The sequence below is a fragment of the Amaranthus tricolor genome, chromosome 8, assembly GCF_026212465.1.
Source record: "Amaranthus tricolor cultivar Red isolate AtriRed21 chromosome 8, ASM2621246v1, whole genome shotgun sequence".
Classification (NCBI taxonomy): domain Eukaryota; kingdom Viridiplantae; phylum Streptophyta; class Magnoliopsida; order Caryophyllales; family Amaranthaceae; genus Amaranthus; species Amaranthus tricolor.
The window spans coordinates 28,506,791-28,531,602 of NC_080054.1; the positions used below are offsets into that span (position 1 = coordinate 28,506,791).

At 33.7% G+C, this 24,812-nt stretch overlaps 4 protein-coding genes across 10 annotated transcripts; 1 reads left to right on the forward strand and 3 right to left on the reverse strand.

Annotated features, from left to right (window-relative positions):
- Positions 1 to 619: 619 nt before the first annotated feature.
- LOC130821765 (aspartic proteinase CDR1-like) lies at positions 620 to 2,249 on the reverse strand. Its single transcript, XM_057687547.1, has one exon. The coding sequence runs from the start codon at positions 2,247 to 2,249 to the stop codon at positions 903 to 905; it is 1,347 nt and encodes a 448-aa protein (XP_057543530.1). The 3' UTR covers positions 620 to 902.
- A 1,017-nt stretch (positions 2,250 to 3,266) lies between these two features.
- Positions 3,267 to 7,127, forward strand: LOC130820404 (uncharacterized). Of its 2 annotated transcripts, none has more exons than XM_057685758.1 (6): positions 3,267 to 3,482; positions 3,587 to 3,757; positions 4,890 to 5,060; positions 5,913 to 6,107; positions 6,247 to 6,347; positions 6,423 to 7,127. In XM_057685758.1, the coding sequence occupies exons 1-6, from the start codon at positions 3,416 to 3,418 to the stop codon at positions 6,531 to 6,533; spliced, it is 816 nt and encodes a 271-aa protein (XP_057541741.1). In that variant the 5' UTR covers positions 3,267 to 3,415; the 3' UTR covers positions 6,534 to 7,127. The 2 variants fall into 2 exon arrangements, with proteins under 2 accessions (XP_057541741.1, XP_057541740.1); XM_057685757.1 differs by having other exon boundaries at positions 6,427 to 7,127.
- A 3,513-nt stretch (positions 7,128 to 10,640) lies between these two features.
- LOC130820405 (uncharacterized) lies at positions 10,641 to 14,213 on the reverse strand. Of its 2 annotated transcripts, none has more exons than XM_057685760.1 (7): positions 13,689 to 14,213; positions 13,529 to 13,609; positions 13,232 to 13,408; positions 12,373 to 12,543; positions 11,835 to 12,047; positions 11,665 to 11,753; positions 10,641 to 11,574 (listed from the first exon to the last, which is right to left on the reverse strand). In XM_057685760.1, exons 1-7 carry the CDS (start codon positions 13,789 to 13,791, stop codon positions 10,900 to 10,902), a joined length of 1,509 nt encoding a protein of 502 aa, XP_057541743.1. In that variant the 5' UTR covers positions 13,792 to 14,213; the 3' UTR covers positions 10,641 to 10,899. The 2 variants fall into 2 exon arrangements, with proteins under 2 accessions (XP_057541743.1, XP_057541742.1); XM_057685759.1 differs by having other exon boundaries at positions 13,232 to 13,411; positions 13,689 to 14,176.
- A 2,864-nt stretch (positions 14,214 to 17,077) lies between these two features.
- LOC130820406 (probable alpha,alpha-trehalose-phosphate synthase [UDP-forming] 9) lies at positions 17,078 to 24,433 on the reverse strand. 5 transcript variants are annotated; one of them, XM_057685762.1, is made up of 6 exons: positions 24,305 to 24,428; positions 21,872 to 21,927; positions 21,644 to 21,726; positions 19,010 to 21,016; positions 18,565 to 18,832; positions 17,080 to 18,482 (listed from the first exon to the last, which is right to left on the reverse strand). In XM_057685762.1, the coding sequence occupies exons 4-6, from the start codon at positions 20,989 to 20,991 to the stop codon at positions 18,162 to 18,164; spliced, it is 2,571 nt and encodes an 856-aa protein (XP_057541745.1). In that variant the 5' UTR covers positions 20,992 to 21,016; positions 21,644 to 21,726; positions 21,872 to 21,927; positions 24,305 to 24,428; the 3' UTR covers positions 17,080 to 18,161. The 5 variants fall into 5 exon arrangements, with proteins under 5 accessions (XP_057541747.1, XP_057541749.1, XP_057541745.1 ...); XM_057685764.1 differs by lacking the exon at positions 21,644 to 21,726 and having other exon boundaries at positions 17,078 to 18,482; XM_057685763.1 differs by lacking the exon at positions 21,872 to 21,927 and having other exon boundaries at positions 24,305 to 24,421.
- Positions 24,434 to 24,812: the final 379 nt, after the last annotated feature.

Genomic DNA, 24,812 nt, shown 5'->3' on the forward strand with positions numbered 1-24,812 from the left:
AATGATTTTTGTTTGATTTTGTTTGGTTACTATATATAAAAAAAAGATACTATGTTATAAATTAAGAACATTTTAAAAATTATTTCATACCTTTCTGTGTAACATAGTTACTTTTACAATTATAAGTTTTTGGTTCAATCGTGACTATAGATTTTTTTATTTTAGTGAAATCAAGGGTGTAGAATCCTTCTTACCCTTCTCATTTTCTACCATTTCTCAATGGATCCCTCCCCTATATATATATATATATATATATATAATTATTTTAAATATATAAGTGTAAAATATATTTTTAAAAAATTGTTTCTTCCTAGCAATATTCAAGTTGCCTGCAAATTTCACCATTTCTTGATTTTATAACAAAGTTTTTTTCTGTTTATAGAGCAACTCTCAGATGCCAACATGCCGCATAGCGCTCTTTTTAACAACTATATTTAAATCCTCTGTTACTGGAGAACTCATATCTAACATGTATGTAATTTATGAAAATATACTTGGGACAATCCTCTTTTAACACTCTTCCTCAATTAAAACCCTCTAATCAGTGATAAAGATTACGACAACCCAAACAAAAAGTAAAAAAGATAACTCACTTATAAGTCCAAAGAAAGTTCACTATTAAAACCAATTAATAGTCTTAGGAGTTACTCCCTAAATTTAAAGTGATTTATATTCTTATCTTTTTTTCCGATGTGGAACAACTCACGTATGAGTAACAAATAGACACTTTAACTGTTATTAATAAATTGAAAGACTTTGATTTATGATTCAGCATAACATACATTATATCCATAGAATACAGGTAGATATTACGATAAACATACTTAACCTAATCATACACATTCTAAAGATACATAATTCTTCCAAACATTCATTCAAGAACAAAAGAAATGATATTTAACTCAATAAGAACAGTCTGTAGGAGCAAAGCTAACTGTCTGGCTTAGTAAATCAAACTCGATCTCAAAATTAATCTGAGCCATATTCCCGATCACCATTGGATCTCCATCATTAGACGACATAGCAATCGACAAGCACACGTAAGTATCATACGAAACGAAAATGTTACGTGACTTGAATACCAAGTCCCCCCCAATCAAATGAAAAGTTATATCAGGAAGACTTAAAACCGTGGTTGTAACTGTATCGTAACATAACAAACCGTCCACACTAGGATCATTAGAAACCGGGTTTGCCCCTATAGCACTACTAACCATAGCTTCGAGATTATAGAAGATCAATGGGTTTACGTAAGTAAGGGAAGTTCCGGTGTCTATGCTTATTTCTCGGTTTAGGCTCATTCGCGTCTGCCCAATACTAATCCCATTTAAGCCAAGATTATAGAAGTTTGGTGCACTAGTACTAGCTAGTAAAGGAACTGTCAGAATTTCTCCTGGAGAATTTTGGTAAAGATTACTACCAAATCTCAATTTTGTTGCTTGATTTGAGTCAAAAAAGGGTAAACAATAAGAGAATTTATAGTCAATTGAGGAGCCTAATTGGGATACTAGTGAAATAGGTCCATTTCCTAGACCTAAAACACCTGCAGAGTTCATATCGAATTGCTCGTTTTGCTGAGAGCCACACCCGAATAGAATGGATGTAAAGTCGAGTTGTTGAGTTCCATCATTATTCGATGTGAAGTAAAACGAGTCGGTTCCCATGACTCCTTCCGTAAGACTAGTCCCATTGCCATACGAATACCAATATCGACAGAAATCGTTACTTTGATCACAGTTTGTATGAGTAGAATCAAGACTATTGCAAAGTTGTGCATCGCAACCTAAAGTATTATAGGTCGAGGAAATTTGAGGGTCGAAAAATGTTGTGTTTTGTGTGTAACAAAGGGTACATGGTAAGCATTGAAACCATGTTAGATCACTATTTGTTACTAAAACCGCGAATAAGTCTATAGATGGAGTACCAACGGTAAGTTTCACAAGGTAATCTCCTTCATTCGGAATTAAATTAGTCTGAAGTTGTTTTGTTTCTAGTTGTTGCGATAAAATTTCTTGGTACCTTGAGGCCGAGGAAAGGAGTACTCGGCGGAAGAGTTCTTTAGAAGACATGGAGTTGTTGTAGGAAGGCGATATTGGTGAGTAATAACGGTGGATTAAGTCGAGAGTGAACCCATTTTTGGTTCGAGTTTGACTTGCTTCAATGAGGGTTGGATGCTCTAAGTAAGTGTAGGAGAGTAGTGTAAAGATACAAAGCATTGGGAAAAACATGTTGAAATGGTTATTTTTCATTTAGTACCAAGGATAGGCAAAGTACAAGTGAGTATAATTGTAAGGATGTACTCCAATATATAGAAGAAAAAGTTTTAATTCATCTTATACTATCTATCAAGTATTTCCCATACCTAAATGGTTAAACATTTTCTTTGTAAGTTGAAGAAATAGGTTTATATTTTGCTACAAATGTGGAAAACTCAGATTCCATTGCCTCTTAAATGGAATATCTTGTGTGCATTCAGTTAACATGAACAATTTAAGTTAAGGAGCAATTTGATCTACATATTTGTAGTATATTATCACCAAACATCTCCAACAAACAACTAATTTTTATCGAAGTTCTCTATTATCAACTAGTTTAACAGCTAACAAATTAGTCAATACTTCTAATTTGTCAAACCAGCCAACAGTTACTTTCCAAAGACATCCATAAAGTAGCTTTTTAGTTTTAGCTCAAACGATATTTACCAAACAAAAAGGCAATACCACTTTTTCCAAATAAGGTATTGAATTTGATTCTCACCTTATCCTCTCATTTTCTCGACCTACCCTATAATAATAAAAAAAAAAGTCAATAAAAAAATCAATCAAAAACACATCCTTTTCCAAGTGCCTTTTATTAATAATGATTCTTTCCATCCAAAATCCTAATAATATCAATTAAAATATTACAACAAGAACAATGCCATAACTTAATTTAAAAGATTGAGGTCAGTTATACTAACAAATATGAGTAGTCTCAACTTTCAATGGTCATTCTGTTGAATTTTATTCTCGATTCATTCTAATTTTTTATCATTTTAATTTGTAAGTATAGATCCTTCATATCATTTTACCACTCTTAACTTGTTCTTCGAATTAACTTCATCTTTTCCACCAACTTTATAAAATATTAAAACTAAAATAAAAACCTTTTTATATTGGAATCATAAAATAACGCCCTTATTATGTGAGACATATTGGAAAATGGTTGATCATACAACTTATTTAATCTTCTAATTAGGGACTTGACTTTTCAACCATTAATACAATCTGTAGATTGGTGGGAAATGGAATAAAGTGAAAAACAGTAAAAATAAAAAATAAAAATAATAAAGTAGTGTGCTTTTATTAACTTACATTAGAGTAATTTTCATTCTTGACCCTCAAATCTTTTTCTTGTAAAAATTGATGAAAGTGAAATGTCTTGTGTGCTTCAAATTCATCATCTACTCTTACTAACCCTAATCAATCTACTCTTCTTCAATGGTAACTGACCCAATTTCACAATTTTCAAATTTACTCCCAATTCCCCATTATTTTTCACTTCATTATTTCCTGCTTATTTATTATATTTCTCTTTTTTTTTTCAGGATATTCAGTGGTAATTTATGAGGAAGGATACACAGTAACAACAGTTTTTGATGGCAATAAACTCAAAATCAATCCTCGTTCGGTTTATCCTCGTCCGAAATCCCATGATCTTCTCCTTCTTGATTCAACTAAAAGTGTTTTTTACACACTGTCTCTTCCACTTTCTCAAGGTAATACCTTTGATGATTTTTTATTGATTCATGTATAATCCTAGTATTCTTTGCTTTCATGTGAAATTTTCCTATTTATTAAGAATATTTTCGATAAATTCTAGGTTTTATAAATATTTTTTTGGTGGGCAATCCTAATTTGCTTTCATGCGAATTAAAAGTATGTTACTTAATGTATAATTTGTATGTTTGAAGCCTTTATTGAGAATGTATTATTTTCTATTCTTCCATTTTTATACCTAATGTATAATCAGTTTCTGGGGAATATTTTCAATGAAGTATGGGTGTTTTCAAACATTTCTTTTGGGGTTTACTAATTATGTATAATTTGAATTGTTTTTTGTTGATACATTTTTTATTACCTCAAATTCCTTGGTGAATGTTCTTTCTTTTTTTCTTGGTTGTTTTCAAAAATTATGGATATTGTTGATCATTATTGTAGTGATTGTTAATCACAAACTCTTATGGTGAGACTATCTCTGTTGGACTGGTTCATGCACATTTAATCTATTAAAGCTATTACATACAATTTTAAAGTGATCAATTAGAGAAATGGACTAATTTTATGGCCCTTCTCATGGTGAGACGGTCTCGTACAAGGCAATCTCATACAAGACGATTAGATTGTAAATCTGTAATGGATTTGAGGTCATTGCAAGGTATGCGATTTCTCTCGCATAAGTTGTATAGCAGGGTTTATAGATGAAATATGCTAGACTTGTCTTTTGGATGAGCTCTCCTATTTGATATATAACATTGATATTAGAACCTACTCAGAGTGGTGGACTTTGGTAAAGCCAGTCGTGACAAATGTAGCCGTGATCAACAATAATGTTGGGCCTTATGGGGGATCGAATGTAATGGATATGAGGCAATACCATATTGGTTGTATAGGAAGTTGAGGAGGGGTTTATAGATCAAATGAGCTCTCACTCCTACTTCCTAGTCACATACAAGACTAGTCTTTTGGGACGAGCTCTCCTATTTGATGTATAATAGTAGTACTTTGAATTCTATACTTCTAAGTTCTCTTGTGTTATGTTGACCTAATGATTAGTTTGCAGTGTTTTTGTTGTTTGTTGATACATTAAGTTGTATTTCAATGTTTTGGTTTGTTTTCTTGTTGTTTCAGAGAGTTTGGTGCAGAGGTTTTATGGGAATGAAAATGGAAAGTCTGAATACTCTGATGGTGATGCAAGTTTAGCAACATTTAACAAACCCAGAAGCTTTACTGTGGATATGAAGGGGAATGTATATGTTGCTGATAGATTTAATCATGCCATTCGGAAGATTGGTTCTTCAGGTTCATACAACTTGTTCTTTTTATATCTTAATTTTACAAACTTGCATACTTTTTAATTTCTAGTTTTACCACTACCAGTTAAAATACTTGCTTTAGTAGATTAATTCCCTTCAAATTATCATGTTTTATGTCAAAAAATTTGCAGTAAGACTTAGAAACTGTGGCCAATGACAGTATTCTGTTACCCAGTGCAATTAAGTGGCTCCCATCTGTGGTGGGGTTTGGGAGGATCGAATATACGCAACTTTTTAATGATAAAAATAACAAAGACGTTGTTTCCGATTGGTCCTTGGCAGCAAACATCATTTGCAACTTCACCTAAATAAGAAGTGCACATGATTTAATGAGTCATTTTGCTTTAGTCCATTATGAAATTTGTTTATCGGAAACAACCTTTTGTTAATTTTGTCATTAATAAGCTATCCAAACTAACGATGTTCTGTGTTATTGAACAGCTCTCTTTAAAGTTTATGGGATCATTTGTTTTTTTTTTTTTTTGAGACCTATTTGGCATAATCTCGGTATCCTAGTTTGAGAATTGTTAGAAAACGTTGGTTTCGCTCCTTAAACTCCACGCTGTGTACTGTCTTGAGGCAGAACATTTTTGAGGTAGTCTTCTCGTGTATCTGTATATGTATGTGCACGTGTCTGAAGGAAGGGTCCTGTTGAGTGTTGATCTCTACTTTTCATTAAAAATCCTTTGCATATATGTCTGATGTCTACTGCACGAATACAATGAGTCACTTAGAAATTCGACAGCTGTGTAAGCCTCTGCTTTCTTCTGCTGATGTAAATTCCTTGCATGCATTTGAGATTTCCGAAGCTTATATTACTGTAATGACATGTCAACAGGCGCCACAACGATTGCTGGAGGTTTTTCAAAGTCACCTGGCCGTGATGATGGACCTGGAAGAAATGCAACTTTTTCTGATGATTACGAGATAACTTTTGTACCAGATATGTGTGCCCTGCTGGTCATGGACCATGGGAGTCAATTGATTCGTCAGATTAATCTGAAGCAAAACGATTGTGTTTCTTCTCGTTCTGGTGAGTGGTATTATCGATATGCTATCCTAAATTTTCTCACTCCTAATCTCTCATTGTCGTGCCACCACACCTACCACCTTGTCCCAAAATGTAAAGCTATAAAATAGAAGCGTGTGTTACATTTTGGTTATTTCTTTAGGAGGTGTGGGTTCAACCACAACATGGGTCGCAGCGCTTGCAGTTGCAAGCTTGGTTGGAATGCTAGTTGGATTTATAACCCATCCTTATATTATTCGAACGGTAAGTGCCGACCATACTCATTTGACATTCAATCCTAAGCTCTGATTTCTACCTTTTCTAAGCAAATCGTTGTAGACAGGAAGAGTTGAAACTCCTCAGCCGCAGCAAGTCATGGAATTTTTACCTAATGATTCCGGGGAGACAAACATGGATGCGTTGCTTCGCCAACAAAAGCGTAGTTGCTAGCCCAACAATCCGATTTCTGAGGCAGCTTATTATGCCATTTTTCCATCACCTTTCGCTTATTTTTCGTTTTTGTTTGAAGAAAGATGATTCTCGTTCTAGTGGTGTACGTAAGGAGTACGTTTCTCTTTTAGATTCTGACGACACGAGTACTTCAGAGTATTGTGCTATATCACAAAAATATGCTGATCAATTGAAGGAACTGATGACTTCTAATGGAGATTTAGGATCATACAACAGGTTTAACGCCATTTCGAAACATGAAGATGTATTGGAGACGGATGAACACAGTCGTGGGCAGATTGATACTCTGATTCGTGGTAATATGCAAAAATTTGTCGAGGATGCTGGTAAATCAACTGTACTTGAGGAAACCTTTGTTGGCGTCTCTACTGTGGTCAAGCGGAGATGAATGTCTATATATTTTCTGTTCGTAAATGCGTAAGTGACCGAATATCTAATTTCGCTTGCTCGTTGAAATAACTCGTATTATGCTGCTTAATTTGATTTTGCAACGTTTTCGTTTTTTTAAGAATGTTCTACTCATTGAAGCTACTAAGCTGAGAAATTTGATGAATGTTATACTTTTATTTGGAAGATTTTACTTTCTGATGAATGATAGGTTGAGGTGAGGGGAGAAACTTGGGACAAGCGTGGGGGAACGAAAATCAAATGCATGTTCTTTCTGATATATATTTTAGCTAAGACAAGATTCAATTTTCACCGTCCATAAATATTTAGTGTCTTCACAACTTCATAACATTTGTGTAATTGTGTCAAATTCCATATTGCAATTTCAAGGAGACCGTTAAAGTTAGTAATATTCGATTGGTGGTGGTAAAAATGACATTTTTTGGAATACGAGGAATGGTATGGAGGAGAAGAACAATTTCAAGAGTCTTGGTTCACATATATATAGGGATGACAACATGTCCGAATTAAATCATTGTTCTCGTAAATGAACTTTTGATTTTATTTTCTATTTTTTTATAATAATTTAATTTTCAATCATAAAAATCAATTTCAAAGATCATTTTGCGATTAATATTTGTATATTGTCATATTTTCTTCTAAATCCTAATCTTCGTGTTATCATACTCTACTATCAAAATCACCTTTCGATTAACTCTTCCCGCATTTGTTGATATGTTTCTATATGACTAAACTAATGCCACCCGACTTTCTCTTAATTTATTTTCATTTTTAACAACTTCAAAATACTTTTTATATTTTTATTTTCGATTTTATTTGATAGTAGAATTTTTGTTATTTTGGAGTATTTGGGTTTATATTTTGTACTATTATAATAGGAGCAAGTAATTAGGAGACAATGGTAGCTTTCATAAGCTAGTTGGCAATATTGCATTATGTTGTGAATGGTGTGACTTGAGTGCACATTTGATGGGTGCATTCATATGGTGACTCTTGGGATGGAATCCCATAAGTATGTCATGAATGGGTGTGTTAAGTTTTGTCTTAATATTTGTGGTTTATGATGATGATTAAAGTATGAATTAATGAGTTAATCATGGGAGTTATGCGACTTAATGAAGAAGTGTAAAGGTTTAATTCAAGATGCTTTACAATGCAAAGTCGAGCGAAACTGTCAGAAGCTCACTGAAGTGTCACTCGACCAGCTCGCTCGATCGAGCGAGCTTCAGAATGGGTTGAGCGAGCAGATAGAATGTAACCAGAAACTTCCTGTAGCCCGCTCGACCAGGTCGCTATTTCTAGAAAAATGCGCGAAAATAGATTGAGGTGGTTTGGACATGTGCAGAGAAAGACTTTCGCCGCCCCGGTGAAGAGGGTAGAAAGCATTATAGTAGAGGGTAAGAGGCGTTGAGGAAGACCCAGGAGAACTTGGGATGAGCAAATAAGAGTTGACTTACATGAGTTAAACCTCTCTGAAAGTCTGACTAGGGATAGGGGTAGTTGGAGGCGCCATATCCATGTTTTAGACTATTGATGTTCTCTTAGGTTACCTTTGGGTGTTCTTGCCATCTTACTTCTCTTGTTTCTTCTATTATTAGTTTTATTTTCCTTTGTTTTCTTCTGTAGTTGGTTCTACTTATTTATTTTATTTATATGCATTCCTTTTATCCTTTCCGTGTAGCTACGTCTTATTATCTTTCTCGAGTTGGGGGACTCCTTTGGTCGCGCTCTCCTTTATGGGTATGAGTTGCCGCCGCCCTTCCTCCCCAGACCCTGTCTATAGTTTTTCTGTGAACGGGATACAATGGGCAGGATGATGACGATGATGATTGTTATTGTATATAAGATTTGTTATCCTTTGAAAGATACTATCATATATTTGTTCCTATAGTTTTTGTTTACCCTCACATTAGAATCTTAAATCAAGCTTGAGAAGACATATCAATTGCTAATTACTTTCTAGGTTTAATTCAAATGAATCATTTCTTTTAAATAATGCTTTAAAAATTAATTGATTTTATTTGAGGGAAAATCAATTGCTAGAGTTTGTTTATATTTTAATTAAAATTATACTTTCTGATATTCTAATTAAATGTCTCACATGGTTTGACATTAATATTAATAAAAAATGATGAGGAACTATATGTAGGTGAGTAAAGAGAAATGATAATTTAATGACAATTATATAAATAGTTGGATCGTATAAGGATATAAGTAAGTGAAAAAAATTATCAAGTAAGAAAATGAGATGTTGGATTAGAAAACGAGGAATACAATACATATTCAAACTCCCTCTATGAGTCCTAGTTGCTCATTACCGATCCCAAGTCCAAACAAAGAAGGATAGTGGATAGTTGACTTATGACAATCAATTTCATAAAACTTAGTTACATTTTTTAATAGTCGAACCAAATTTTATTAAAACATCAGCATTGTTGTTTATTATATATAATTCATGAAGTTTTTTTAAGTCGCAACATCTAAACTAAAGCAAAAACAATGAAACAATATTAACTACATATTTCTATTTGAGGGCGTTTAATTTGAAGATTATATACAGTTGTACATCTTGCACATGCCAAGGGGTGAGAGTATGTTTTCCAAGCTTGTGTATACAGATTCCTACATTTGTGATCTGCCTGCAGCATCTGAATACTGACAGTGAGGAAACTGGTAAATATTCTCAGCATATATTCTTGCGACAACATCGCATTAAAATTTGACAGTTTCCTTATTAACAATACTATTTCTATTTAGCTGATACTAAGCTTTCTTCGGAAATCTGGATTATAAAATGTACTTAAGAACTCAAGAAGCTTGCCATTTGCCAAATTTATGGATCAGCTTGAAGAAAGGTTAAAACATGACACCAAATCATCAAATCATCAAAATTATTGAGTATTGTGACATTATGATGTGATTGTACAATGAAACTCATGTAATAACTCAAAAAGTTTTTAGACTTTGGAAAATGTTTGATCTAAGATAATGTTTCGTTCTTTGATGTATTTTATGTTTGGTAGTATTTGTTATAAGGATAAAATTTGAGCAAATTAAGAAAGAGTAAAAGTGAGTTAAAAAAGTGCAATGTATGGAACGGGAAAGAAATGTGTAATAGGATGAAAGATAATTTAAATGTAAGTGAAAATGAAAGAGAGTTTGTAGGTGATGGCTGAAAATTAAAATGTAGCAAAATTATAAGACAAATCAAAAATCAAAATATAGTAAATGTGGGACAAAGCGAATCCAAAAGACCCTCGTGTAAATAGATGTAAGGACTTTTCATTTGGGAACAAGCATAAATCTATTCATCCAAAAAAATGTACTTTTGCATAGGTTTCTTACAAATGTACTATGAGAAATTTAGCTCGATTTGAAATTAACCAATAATCTAACCCAAAATAAATTTAAAAATTTTAACTCGTAATCCAAAAATAACCAAACCAAAAAATATCAATAACAATTGGGTCAAACCTAACCAAAACCAAATCCAATTATTTTGAATAGTATTTTTTATTTGTCCATTTTCCAGTTCCACGAGTTCATTATTAGACGAAGGCCACTAAGTGCTATCATTACAAGAGGACAAAAGAAGTGGGAGTAGGATCATGCTCACTCCTTCGTTCCTTACTGATATGACATTTAGACTACCCACATACAGATACAGGGGATCATAGCTCATAAGAAAGATGAACCATAATATAAGAAAATGAACAATATATTACAAACTTAAATATATCAATATTCATAGGGGATGCCATTCTTCAAACAAAAGGCTTTTGACGGTGTAAACATTGTAACAACTAACAACCACCAATTCAAGTATTACCCCAATAAATACTCCTACTTCAAAAAGGGATTACCATATAGATTTCTATGTTTTTGAAGGAATCATAGATACGACATAATATGTGCCAAGAAAAAAAAAAGATTCTGTTTATGTATATGATGGAAAATTGCGGAAATACCCTGCTCTGGACCGGAGATTTTGCTGATAATAATCATTCATAGCATAATCAGTAGGCCGAACAACTGAATCACGCCGTCCTTCCTCCTGGACCGCCCCAAACACAATCTCATTCGTTTTATCGCAGCTTTGCTCATAGTAAGTCTGAGGTACGGATGAATGATGTTGATGACGATGCTGATGTCTTTCGTGTTTCTGCTGCTGCTGCTGGGGCTGCTGTTGAAATTCTGTGTCCCAACCACTGTAGAAAACACGGCTTTTTCTTAGCTGTTGCTGCATTTTTTCTGCGTCTTTAGACATGAACGCATAAGTTTTCTTTGGGGTAGGTGCCCTTGTTTCAATGGCAGGAGGTTCCTCTTCTTTGGGTATCTCAAAACTCTCTTGTGACTGCCATGTATTGGGTTGTTGAAACTGTCCATGATTCCTGTATTGATGGGCCACTGGCTTTTTCTTCAAACCGGGAAATATACCACCCATTATCTCCATTGCTGCTGTCCCGGTATTAGCAAGCAACTTCCCTAATGATCCGAAGAACCCTTCTTCTTGCCTATCCGCATCCTCGTCAGCAGGGATCAGCGGGGGTCTCACTGATTTACGAGGCTTCTGATATGGGCTAGATTGTACGTTCTTTGTTAAATTCACGTCCTGTGACAAGGTCGACTTATTAAGAAATAAACAGATCTGACATATTTACACGCAAAATTTATGAGATGGGGGGGATGGTGCAGTTCTTACGTTCTGCGAAGACACAATCGAACCAACTCGGCCTTGCAAAAGAGCAAGCATGTAGCCGAAAAATCCAGCAGCAAGAAGCACAGCTATTCCTGTGATGGAGAAAGAAAAGAGTGAGGCCAATCAATCGCACTAGACGAGTTAAGTACAACGTTGAATCGTTTGTAGTTTACCAAAAGGGAAGCTGCTCTCGTACTGATAAGCACAGTCGTCGAAATGGAGTTGAATTTCCCTGATCGCTCGATTCCCCCTATCAATGACCAATAAGGAACAACTGCTTCCTACATAGACTACATCAAAGTCGTTCGAGAACTTTGCTTCATCACTCGGTCCATCCACATGACCACCCTTATGATTCCATTTTCCTCCAGCAATCGTAGTGACTCCTGGAAATAGATCCTCAATTAGTCTAACACAAATTATTGTGATAGACGGTCTCTTCGAGAGATGCATTAGATATATGGGCTAAATAGCCCAATTAATACAAATTAAAAAGAAAATAAGATCGTGTACTTCTTGTTTTGAGGTCGTATCGGCATATCTAACAGAATTACAAACGTGACCAAATTATTTATTTTGAATGAACTCATGTCGTTTCGCTGCACTTCATTACTGGGTATACCAGGTATGACGATGACTATGAACGTGTCTTCAATTATTATTACATAATGTCTGGTATACTGGGTATGATAATGAACGTTATCGGCATACCTGATTCGCTAATTTTCCTGATTGCCATATTCATAGTGTCTGCAACATAAATATTTCCCCTATCATCTACAGCGGCACCTTTAGGATTGCCCATCCTTGCTTCCCTGTGTTTCCCATCAACGTGCCCCGAGTATCCTTCAGCTGATCCAGCAACGAGCTTCGGTCTGCTATCTGTACTATCACCGTTAATCACACACAGGTCCATCCAAATAAGAATGCATATCCACATATGTACACAATTAAATTACATAATACAACAACAATACCAATGCCATAGCCTTAACCCCAAAAGATTGGGGCTGACTACATCACCAACCCCTTCATTTCCCCTATTAATTCTCCATCAAATCAAATGAGAAAATCAATTATCACTTGCATTTTGTATTGAAAAATTGTTCCCATTGGACATGGAAAACTGTTTTCCCAATAAAATGTTCAACCCGTCTTGTATAAGACCATCTCACGCGGTGAAATGACCTCAAAACAAGAAGGCCAAAGGCTAAAACTTTTTATTATTGGGCTATTTAACCCAACTATGAGACATGTCTCATATCTCACACGGTAAAACGGTCTCATACAAGAATTTGGGTAAAATGTTTGGAAAATAATTTCCCATCAAACCAAACACCTCAATGGAAGCCTTTTAATATCCTTATTATAGTTGGCGGAGATGCTTGGCATCAGGCGCAAAATATGTTATATATTCTAACAAATTGTATAACATAAAACAAAGAAAATGCATCCAAATTGGTTCAATGTTCGGTTCAGTCTATATTAATATCCTGAATTTGCCCGTTGATATATTTAAGTATATGAATTTAATTTCAGTAATTCAAAATAAGTTTTAAAAGTCACTTACAGAGGTTAAGTGATGAAGATATTCTGTAAAGATTGCTATTAGCTGAATCCACAATAAGAAGCTCTCCACTAGGCGAAACCTCAACAGAATAAGGTTCAATTCCAAGCTTACTTCCATCAAACACAGTTTCAACATTGTACCCACTTTCAAATTTCATCATTGAACGCCCAGAAATTGCTGCTAACGAAAACATCATCACAATCCTCAAATCAATACAATCCACATTTTCATTTCTAATCATAATCCTAAAAATTAAAAATTAGAAAAGAAAAAGAAAGATCTTGAAATAAAATAGACCTGTTTTAGTAGTGGCTTTAAGTGACCAAACCCATTTCATCAGCTTAGCTAAAGAGCTTGAGATAAACCCACTAACAAATTCTGCAAAATAAGAACAAGTTCAGTAAAAATGTGAAGAAAAATAATGAATTACAAATCAAATTTCAGGCTTGTAACTTACTAGCAGGTGGAGTAGAAGCTGAAACTGAAGAAAACCCAGCAAAAAGAAGTGAAAAACAGAGAAAACCCACAAAAATTTTCCTACCCATTAAAAATTCCATCATTTAGAAGAAAACCCAGAAAAAAAAATTAAATTAATTAGTCTCCAGATTATGCATTAGTTGAAAAACCCTAGAGAGAGAAAGTGAAGAAAAAAGCAAATGTGAAAGAAAAAAGATGTTGGGGAGTATATGTGAATCTATGAGCCTTTGGGTAAGGGAGAATCTGAACTGGGTAGTTAGATTTTGGACAAAAAATGAAGAAAAAAGAAGAAATTTTTACTTTCGCTTTTGCTTTTTAAGAGATGAAGAAGGCTTGAAAGGTGTATAAGGAAAGAGAAAAGGGGGAAACAAAAGAAGATCAGTAGAGTGAGGCAGTGCAACAGTGTAGTGTAAATGAGGTTGATGAGGGAAGAAATAGAATCTGATGCGATGAATAGAAGTATGAAATTACTTTTATGAATTACTCATACTCCTAGAGTGTAGTCACTAGTGTACAACTGTTTTGTGTGTGAGATCATAAAGTGAGATCACATTATATGGCCAAATTTAACATCACAAATTCTTTTAATACCCTCATTATATATTTTTTAAAATATTGTAAATAAATATTAAAAATAATATAAATAAACACTTTAGATATTAAAAGTAGGCATTAAAAATATGATAAGTAAGCATTAAGGATAATATAAGTAGGCATTAAGAATACGATAAGTAAACATTAATTTTTAATAAGTTGGACATGAAATACGTTTCTCAAATAGACGATCTCTCAAGAGACTAGCTCATTTAACATCACATCACTCATGAATCATAATTTATTAATCAATTTAGGAAAATTAAAAAAATAAAATCTTTTAAATAGTGGATATATTTTTTTATTGAATATTAAATATAGTTAATTGAAAAAATATGAGGATCACAACTTATAAAAAATGTTTTTATAAAATTAGTGGTAAATATGTGAAGATCATAAGGAGTATAAAAATGTTAAAATGAAGTTGGTAGAAAATACGTGGAGTCCATAAGCATTATTAAATTATTAAAATAGGGATAAACAAGATGATTTTTGTTTCATATTTGTGATATAAATAGAAATATTCTTTAATGGAACAACAAATAAAATAACTAAAATAACAAATGGAAACTTTTTTAAGGAACAAATGGAGCATTCAATTTTTAATTTTCAATTATTTCACTTATTTTAGTATTATTTTTTTTATTTGGTGCGCTTTATTTGATAAATGCACATGAAATTAGATTTCTCATTTCAAGAAAATTTAAATTGACCTCTCATTTGCAAAAATGAAAAGCAAAAGAAAAATGTCTTTTAAGAAAAAGGAAAAGGGTGGTCCATTTTATCATCAAAAGTGTTGTAAATTATTGGCTTAAGAGGCATACTATACAAATTTGACCAGAAGTGAGACTCTTCTTGTTTATGGTTCATACTCCATGGGCAATTAGGCATAGTCCATACAAAATAGACTACAAGTTACTAAGCCTTATAAGTTATATCCAACTAAAAAATAATTTTAAGGTTGAATAGTGTTTTTACATTTTGTGAATTTATTAGCAACAAACTGATAATGATATATTAAGAGAAAACTTAGCAATAAAAAACTTATTAAAAAGAAAAATTAATACAAAATATTTGTTTAACATTTAGATCAATGGATTATAACATCATGTCTCTAGGACTAAGTACATAATATAGATTCGACATATTTGAATGATTGTTAAGTAAGCAAAGAGTATCTAACTGTTAAATATCATTACAATTTGTTGGTTGACTTTGGCCGTAAATAAGAGTAATTTGTAAAAAGGAATAGAATTGACAACGAGTTGTTGCCAATTCTTTTACATAAAATATCATTACAAGCGTTAAATAGAACTTAATACTCTAGAGTAGGAAGGGGTATTTCTCCTAAGTAACTACACATAAAATTCTTACATGGAAATATCAAAAGTTGAAAACCCTATTTAAAGATGAAATATTCACATATTTTATTCTCTATGTTCTACACAACTTTTTACAAGTTTATTTATAATTCTCTCTAAGGTAATATCTTTTTCGTAAATCCTTATTCTTTATGTTTCTCACTGGTCTTCAAATTAACTTAGGTATTGTTTCTTATATAGAGTATTTTCTTGTCACTTTAAACTTACTATATTATATAAATCTAAGTAAAAGATTTTAGCATTAGTATAAATGTTTAAAGGAACAAAGTCAATGACAAATGTTCTTTGCGGCTAGTTGGTGTCGAGCCCTCATAAAACATCTTTACAACCATTTAAATATGTTTAAAAATATTTATTTTTTTATTAAATTGATAATCAAATAAAAATTATTCAAGATTAATGATGGATCCACACATGAAACTAGATGTATGGCATGACTTACTAGTAGAGTGGGGGCAAATTTGTTGATTTTTCACATTCAATTTTCCAAGATCAATGATGAAAGAACATACTTATAACTCAATTGAAGATGAATTTTCCAAACATAAATATGTTGTAATGTTTTTGCTTACCCTGCAAAAAGTTAAGGTAACCAGAAATGATAATTTTGTGTTTGGAAGTTGCAAGTGTGATTTTCATTATTTACCTAATCTTATTTTGCTAAAAATTTTGCCTTTTTTGGTTGTGATATATATACTCCCTATATTCTAAATGATTTCATAATTTGAAATTGATAGGAATAAGATTACTGATGATTATGGTTAGCTTAGTGATTGAGGATTTTTGCTTTCATTTATGTGATTGATATTCGATTCTCATTTCTTTTATAAAGAATTAATTTAAAAATTAGAAAAAGTGGTCAACAATTGAAATTGATTATTTTGTTGGATGAATTTGAATTGAACTCAAATACGTAAAAAAGAATAAATAGATTTATATTTTTATTTTTTTTATCCTAATCTAAAAACATACGAAACGAAAAATACTAAAAGTCAACTTCTATTTATGAATTATGGACACTAAGATTCTTTTTTTTAGCTTGATATGTCGCTCGAAACAAACACATTTTTAATGGTCACAAATGCTCTAAATTGTACTATTGAGTATTGACACATCTACCTCACGAAACTACCCCCGATTTTGAAGGTTTCCAGCACTACCCTTGTTTTCAAAAGAGCCGCTTTAGCGTGAGTCACTGTCAGAAGCAATTTCAAAGAGACAAAAAATTATAAACCATATCATACAAAAAATTGCAATATTTATTACATCTTTTAGACTTACCACAACCATGTGCAGCCTACAACTCAAGGATGATGTAGGTATTTCTTTGGTGTACCTGCATTGACCTACATCTTATCAATCAAACTCCCATTGATGTTTCACCAACTTACCAACACCAGTTTCTCAAGAAGGATTATGGTATACTATAACAATAAGGCTCTAAGTTTAGCACAAGCCAGTTTTAGTTGACTTTAGATCGGTTTATTTAAAATATACTCCCTCCACACCAATATAAATATCCCATTTGCTTGGGCACGGATATTAAGAGTGGTGTGAGGTCCATTAAAAAGATGGTAGTTGGGTAAGTAGTGAAGGGTAATTAGTAAAGGATAAGTAGCGAAGGGTAGTTGGGTAAGTAAGGTATATGGGGGTATATTCGTAATTACTTGTGTGAACTAAGGATATTTAGGTAAAAAAAAATTGACAAAAATAAAAATGTGACGATTAATATGATTTTGCCAAATAAAGAAATGTGACAATTATATTGGTGTGGAGGGAGTATTATTTGAATCACTGTCGGTCTATGACTAAAAGATCATAAATTTGAAACCTAAAGGCAGCCTCTTAAACTCTTAAAGAAAGGTTGGATAAGATTTGTCTGTCACACCCATGAGCAAATTCAAGGACAGTCAATGATTCAACATTACTGAAAGAACGTATTAGCCAAAAATTTAACATTAAAAAGCATATAGCTTGTATTATTATTAGAAAATGAACATACCCTTGTTTTTAACATTTCATGGAATGTACCTCTAGTAGGGTTTATCCGTGTGTCACATACATTTACAAGCCAAAAAACATAAAAGCTCATTCCAACAACAGTTGGCAATGCAGTAATATGCAGAAACTCGCTCTTTTTCCGGATTTTAATCGAACAAGAAGAAGAAGAAGAAACCGCTTTGTTCACTAAAGCGTTTTAGTTAGCAACCCGTATGGATTTAGTTCATCATCATCAAAATCTCTTTATTAGAGAAAGTAAGGGAACTCTGGCATCAAACAGAATCCTGTACAATTTGATGCGGAGAACAGAAGCCAAATGCACTTCCTTGAAAGACGGTCAGAATCAAAGTACCCTTGTCGAACAACTATACTACTATCACCATGTACATATACCCGATGTCGTCAAAAGTGTCGAGACTTAAATATCATTGACGCAACGGGCTTGACCTATATAACTACAAGCACACAAGAAGCTACTAGAAAGTACTTTCAAAGGAGACTTGGGCATGGGAGTTATACCGAGGTTTTTGGTTCGAGGAAGCAGCAGCTATGCCACAAAGAAGCCGTAAGACATCAGTTGTATCGTCTAGATAGTATTTGGCCTTGCTAGGCTTTTGACCGACAGTGCAGCAGAGGATCTCGGAAAGTTTAGCTGAAGACGGAGTTGAAGACTTCAATAAACTCTCGAACATATCTTCATCAGATCGGTCATCCCCAATGCACATGAGAAAATCTGGTTTTCCATCATCGGTTAACATGGAAATAACCTTCTCGACCACAAGCCCCTTGCTAACACCCTGCTTCAACCCGAAAAAAATTGATTAATGGAGTGGAAAAAAGGGAAGATATGGAACGGAAGAAAAAGCTTAACACATGTACCTGTGGCTTAACTTCAACAATATTATGGCCCCTGGTAACAGCAGCGGGTTCATTTGCAAGAACGTTTTCGAGATGATCCATCAATTCCATCGCTTGCCAGGACCCGAAGTCAGGGTCTGCATCCTGATGGTGCCAAACCAAGCCACTTTCTTTAGGCTCTATGCTGGAACCATCCGTTGCCTCGGTATACGATCTCATGATCGGTTCTACAATCTCTTTCCAATCAAGTTCTGCAGTATTACATTCCCAATCGGCCGCTTTATTCCACCTGCGAGATGAGAGGGATTGCAACAGATTCATCATGAATATAAATTCACCATTAAAACCGCAGAGTATCAAACAATTATCCATGTAAAATGACTAATAGTGCTAAAGCCTTAATCCCAACAGATCGGATGGGCTAAATGACGCAACCAGAGGTGTACAACAGGCCGGGTTAACTTACCGTAGAAAGTAACCATGCTCGGCAGCTATTCCAAGCAACTGACATGGGCTGAGCCATTCACCAAGTTGATTTCGTCCTCTGCCACTGACGATGAACACGGTGTTTTTCGGATCATTGCAAAGAGCATTCAGAACAGAAATAACTTCCGGGCTTGGACATTTGTTCATACCACTTTGCGATACAAGAGTGCCATCGTAATCCAAGAATATCAACCTTCTACTTGTCCTCCGATACGCCGAGACAATATAATCAACATTAAGCTTCCTGAAACTAGGCGACAGAGACACAATTCTGAAACTCAGCCCCAAACCGAATCCCCAACATCGCTTGTCGTAGTGATTTTGGCATGCTCTCTCTAGATCCTGAACAAAACTTTTCGCCCAATAAGCAACGTCATGAGAACTAACATATTTATAGTGTTTCTCATGCCGTAACTGCTTCTCTGTAATCGGCATCGTAAGAGCCAAATTCAAGGCTTCAGCCACAGCATCCATATCCCATGGATTAACTCTGATAGCTCCACTGAGAGACGGCGAGCATCCTATAAACTCCGAAACAACAAGCATACTTGTGTGAGGAGTGTCGGGTTTTATACCCAATGCTTCATCCAGAGCGGGTGTTCCCTGCCTGCAGACGATATACTTGTACGGAACCAGGTTCATTCCGTCCCTAACAGCATTCACTAAGCAGCATTCAGCGACAGCATAATATGCCGACTTCTCAAAACGAGGAACAGGGCGATCAATAATAACTATAGGTTTGTAATCTGTCGAACCATAGGTCTCATTGATCCTTTTTGCGATCAAATACGTCTCCCTCTGTGTTTCCTGCACATCCTTGCCTGAACTTCGAGCTGGGTTAATGATTTGAATCAGGACCAACTTGCCCAAGAACTCTGGGTTTTGACGCAATAGATGCTCGACGGCCAACATTTTCAGACTGATACCTTTGAAAATATCCATATCATCGATCCCAACTATCACTTTTTTACCTTTATATTGTTCTTGAACTTCTTTAGCTTTAACTGATGTGCAAGGAAGATCTAGAACGGAAGTTATATGACCCAAGTGAATGCCGATGGGCAAAATTTTGATGTAAACCGTGCGACCAAAATAATCCAAACCGATATGGCCCCTCTTTGATGCGTAGTCCAACCCGAGCATCCTACTACAGCATGACAGAAAATGTCTAGCATAATCAAAGGTATGAAAACCAACTAAATCACAGTTCAGCAAACCTCTCAAGATTTCATCCCTTACTGGCAAGGTTCGGTAGATTTCCGATGAAGGAAACGGACTATGCAAGAAAAACCCAAGCTTAACTCGATAGAATCGTTTCCTTAAAAATGTAGGCAGAACCATAAGGTGATAATCATGTACCCATACATAATCATCCTCCGGGTTTATCACTTCCATTACTTTATCAGCAAAAATCTTATTAGCAGAAACATACGTCTGCCACAGAGATCGATCGAAACGATCACCATGATCTGGGCACATAGGTAACATATAATGGAAAAGCGGCCACAAATATTGCTTACAGTACCCATGATAGTAATTCTTCTGAAGTTCTTGGGGTAGAAAAGTCGGAACGCATTTAAATTCCTTCAGGAGCCTTTGGGAAACCTCGTCCTGCTCATTTGTATCAATATCTACCTTCAGAGAACCAATATATATAACCTCGGTATTGGGTGCCAATCCATTTTTCAACTGTAACAATATAGAATCTTCATCCAAGGTGAAGCACCACTTTCCCGTTTCAGAGTCCTTAGATGCATTAACGGGCAACATATTAGCAACGATAATTTTTCGCTCACGTACAACAGGGGCACCTACATCTTCATCACTACTTTCCCGACCTTCCATGTCAGAGATAATCCCCGGAACAGTCATAACACGTGGAAGATTTCTAGGAGTGCAGGGGATATCCAGTATATCACCAGAGACTAGGCCTAGCAAGTTTCCGTGTGATCTTGATGCCATGAACAATAGCAGTCATACAGGTGATCTGAAAATTGCTAAGAGTCAATGAAGGATAAAAGTGATTTTAGATATAAATAAATTGCGCGAAATGGCCATTAATAAACCAGACCTGTGTTACACGAAATAAAATTTGATTCGATACGATAAATGAGTTGAGAAATGAGAAACATTAATCTAGTTTTCAGAAATTTAGGAAACGAATTTTAATATAATAGAAGACAAGATAAAGCCAAGATGTTGTCCAATAGACTGATCATAAATAGGAAATATAACCGTAATACTAACAATAAATCAAAAGTCTTGTATCCCAAATAGAACATAGTAGAACTAAAAAAGCAAGAGAAAGAAAAAAATAAGACAAGTTTTTCTATCTTAATGCAAACCAGAAACGTTGATCTAGTGTCATTTGGTATTATCTACGGTTTTCTTTTTTATATTCTTTATTTCCAAAGTCATATATCATATGTCCTATAGTGAACAAATAATTAGTCAAATTTATTAGGAACATGATGATGTTGAAACTGACAACTAAAAAGTGAAAATCACTTTTTTGAGTTTCCTATTTTTGGTTTAGTTTTCAAAAAAAACAAAAAATTGCAAACACAAAACGATAATGAAGGGGCCCTTGGGGTTTTGAATCATGTTTCCATACCATTTCAATACGAACGGTTCAAAATGTGTTACGGGTAAAATTTTCGCGTTATGCACTTCAATGAGCCAAACAGGAGGAATCACCTATACACACAACTATCAAGGGTCAACCACATACATAAATAAAAAAATTTAAACTAATCTCTAACAAATATATAACCCTCGCTTCGGCCTAGCATACTTAAATGACAGCAGTAACATAACCCCAGCCCTTAACAAAATAACTTACATTCTATGTTGTACTGCAATCAATGGATGAGATCATGCGACATTTATCCACATAACCTAATCAAAAGAAATGACAATAAAAACTAAGGTGAGTTCTACATTACTAAGATGATTTACTGGATCATTTTGTAGGCTCTAACTAGTGGTAGCCAATGAGAAGAACGAAGAAGGACGAACAAACTTTACAAGAATTTTTACATTCCATGTGTGAGCATTGTAAACATTAACAATCTAGCACAGGTACGGACGAGCACCAATCAGGAAACTTGGATTATTCAAGACAAATTTGTGCCAAGCCTAAAAACTAAGTTCTTAGGATAGTCCAACAAATTGGTTGACAAGCAAGAAATGACAAAAACCAATGAAGACTATGTGCTTATATATTTGATATTTTCATTAATGCTGGCTAGGAGAAATTCCTAATTAGTGCTATAGACCATAAATCCTTTACTAATCACCCATATCTTAGCACAAATGCGTAGAACTACCGCTCTACCATTCACCTCACTAACACAAACATCTCAAACACAAGAAATAAATTAATGAGCATATGTATTGGATCCAAAAGAACTTGAATCCCTGATAAAACCTTCCCAAGGACATCATCTGTTCTACACACAAAATCCGTACTAATAAAATAGAAGAGGCACATCATAAACTACCTATCATCAACCATCCAAGTTAGCTACCATATCATCAACAACCCAACAAAATCTATCAAATTCAACTACTTTGAAGATCGTTTTCCTTTTCTATTAAATATGTTGGTTTAATCCACAAGTCTGAATGTCCTACTATATCCTAAAGTCCACATAGACTATACAAATACTTAGCATGGTTTGGATACTATCAGGACCACCCCCCCCCTTCCAAATACTCACTCCAATTCAATTTAGTTGTCCCATTTGTTTTTTATCGCTAATCATCAATCACTATTAATTTATATTTTATTTTTAATCTATAAGTTAAATATAGTCAAGAGATTTTTTTTTTGATTCCTCTCAATAAAAACATTATTAATATCAACTTTTTATAATTTTTTATTATGTTAATCGTAGATATTAAAGTTTGAATAAGTACTTTGACATGTGTGCAAAATGAAATGAGACACTTAAAATGAATTGCAAGGAGTATCAAACATACAAGTATACAATCATCATCATCATACCCAGTATATCTTATTCATAGGAAAAACTATGATCAGAATCTGAGAAGGAAAGAAAAACGGCAACTCAAATCCATAAAGAAAGACGGCAACTACAAGTAGACAATGGAAAACCTAAATTCCATACACACTGGGTAAACTGGAGTTCCATGTTCATAACCTCCAAAAGAAATGTATAAACCAAACCAAGCAACACCACGCAATTTAATATTGCACCACTAAAGAAAACTTGGGTGGTTCACATGTAACTTCTCAAAAAGGAGTCAATATAATTACCCACTTAATTAGTTAATATATTTTCAACTCTTTTAACACCCTAGTATCCTAAAAATTCTTCACCATTGGTCTAAGACACAAACTTTATGATATACCTCCTTTTCCTTTATATTTCATATAACAAAAAATACACTTTAAGCTAGATTTTTCTACTTTCCCCCCAAAAAAACTAAGACTATTCTGAATTATTCTGAATTCATTCATGATTTATTTTTTAAGAAACTTACACTGGACAGAGAGATAATAAAAGGAAAAAAAAAAAGAGGAATTTAGTTCGATAAAAAATTTCTTGTTTAAATAACATAAAATGAAGGGAGGAATTTGGAAGGTTGGAATTTGGAGGAAAAAAACGTGAATAAATTTTTGTTAAAAATACAATCTCTATTCTTAAATTGAAAAAATTGAAAGGTAAAACACTTATTTTCCTTTCTTTTTCTCTTCTCTTCTCTTCCCTTCTAAACAAACAAGGGGCAATTTCCCTCCTTACCCCCTCTCCTTCCTTTCCCTTACTTCCCTTTCCCTTTCCCTTTCCCTTCCCTTTTTTCTCTTCCTAATTTTCTAACCATAGTGTTAATATACAAAAATCCTTTTTCTTTGTCAATCCATTAGTATGACATTTTCTCATTCAAATCTCAAAGATACAAATTATTAAGTAATTACATACAATTCTATATCAGTACAAAGCAAGCAAATCATGAACTCCAAAAACACAAAAAAGGAAAATTATGCAAATCAACAAAAGACCCAGAAAGCTCAAAGTTACTAATAAGATAAAATCATACAAAAATGATCTGGGTATTCAATAAGTTCACTTTTTATGCTCCACTCACTCATTCATTCATTCATCAAACCAAAAAAAAATGATAACAAATAAACAGATAAATTGAACAAAACAAAATCAGAGAACCATTGAAGTTGCAAAAATTGAGAACAGGGATGAACAAAGAAGTATAAAAAAGATCAAAAGGAGAAATAATTTGAAGTTAGACTCACCAGAAAAACGGTAGAAAAAATTATCAGTGAGTTGAGAAATGTGAATACTGAGAAATGAACAAAGACGGAAGAAAAAAAAAGATGAGAGAGAAAATATGGAGAGATACTAAAGAGATGGTTACCAATTACCATAGTTAGATTTAAATCTTATATGATTGGATAACGATTAATGTTTTTGAGTATAAAAAAATTAAGTTTTATTTCAATTAAAGTTAATAGAATATAATTTTAAGGTACTAAGTGATTACTCTAAAATTATAAAAAATTATCACTTAAAAAAAACATTTTAATTTTTAAAAAATTATAAGTGATTACTAAGAATATTGCATTTGCCAATTTGCATCCAGAAAATCGTTTTTCACTCTTATTATTGAGTTGTTGACTAATTTTGTTAGGTTTATTTACATGAATTTTTATAAAATTTGTACTAAACCCTAATTTGCCTAGAGGTGTTAAAAGATTAAAGTAACTCAAATATAATTTATAAATTTTAGTCTTAAACTTTGAC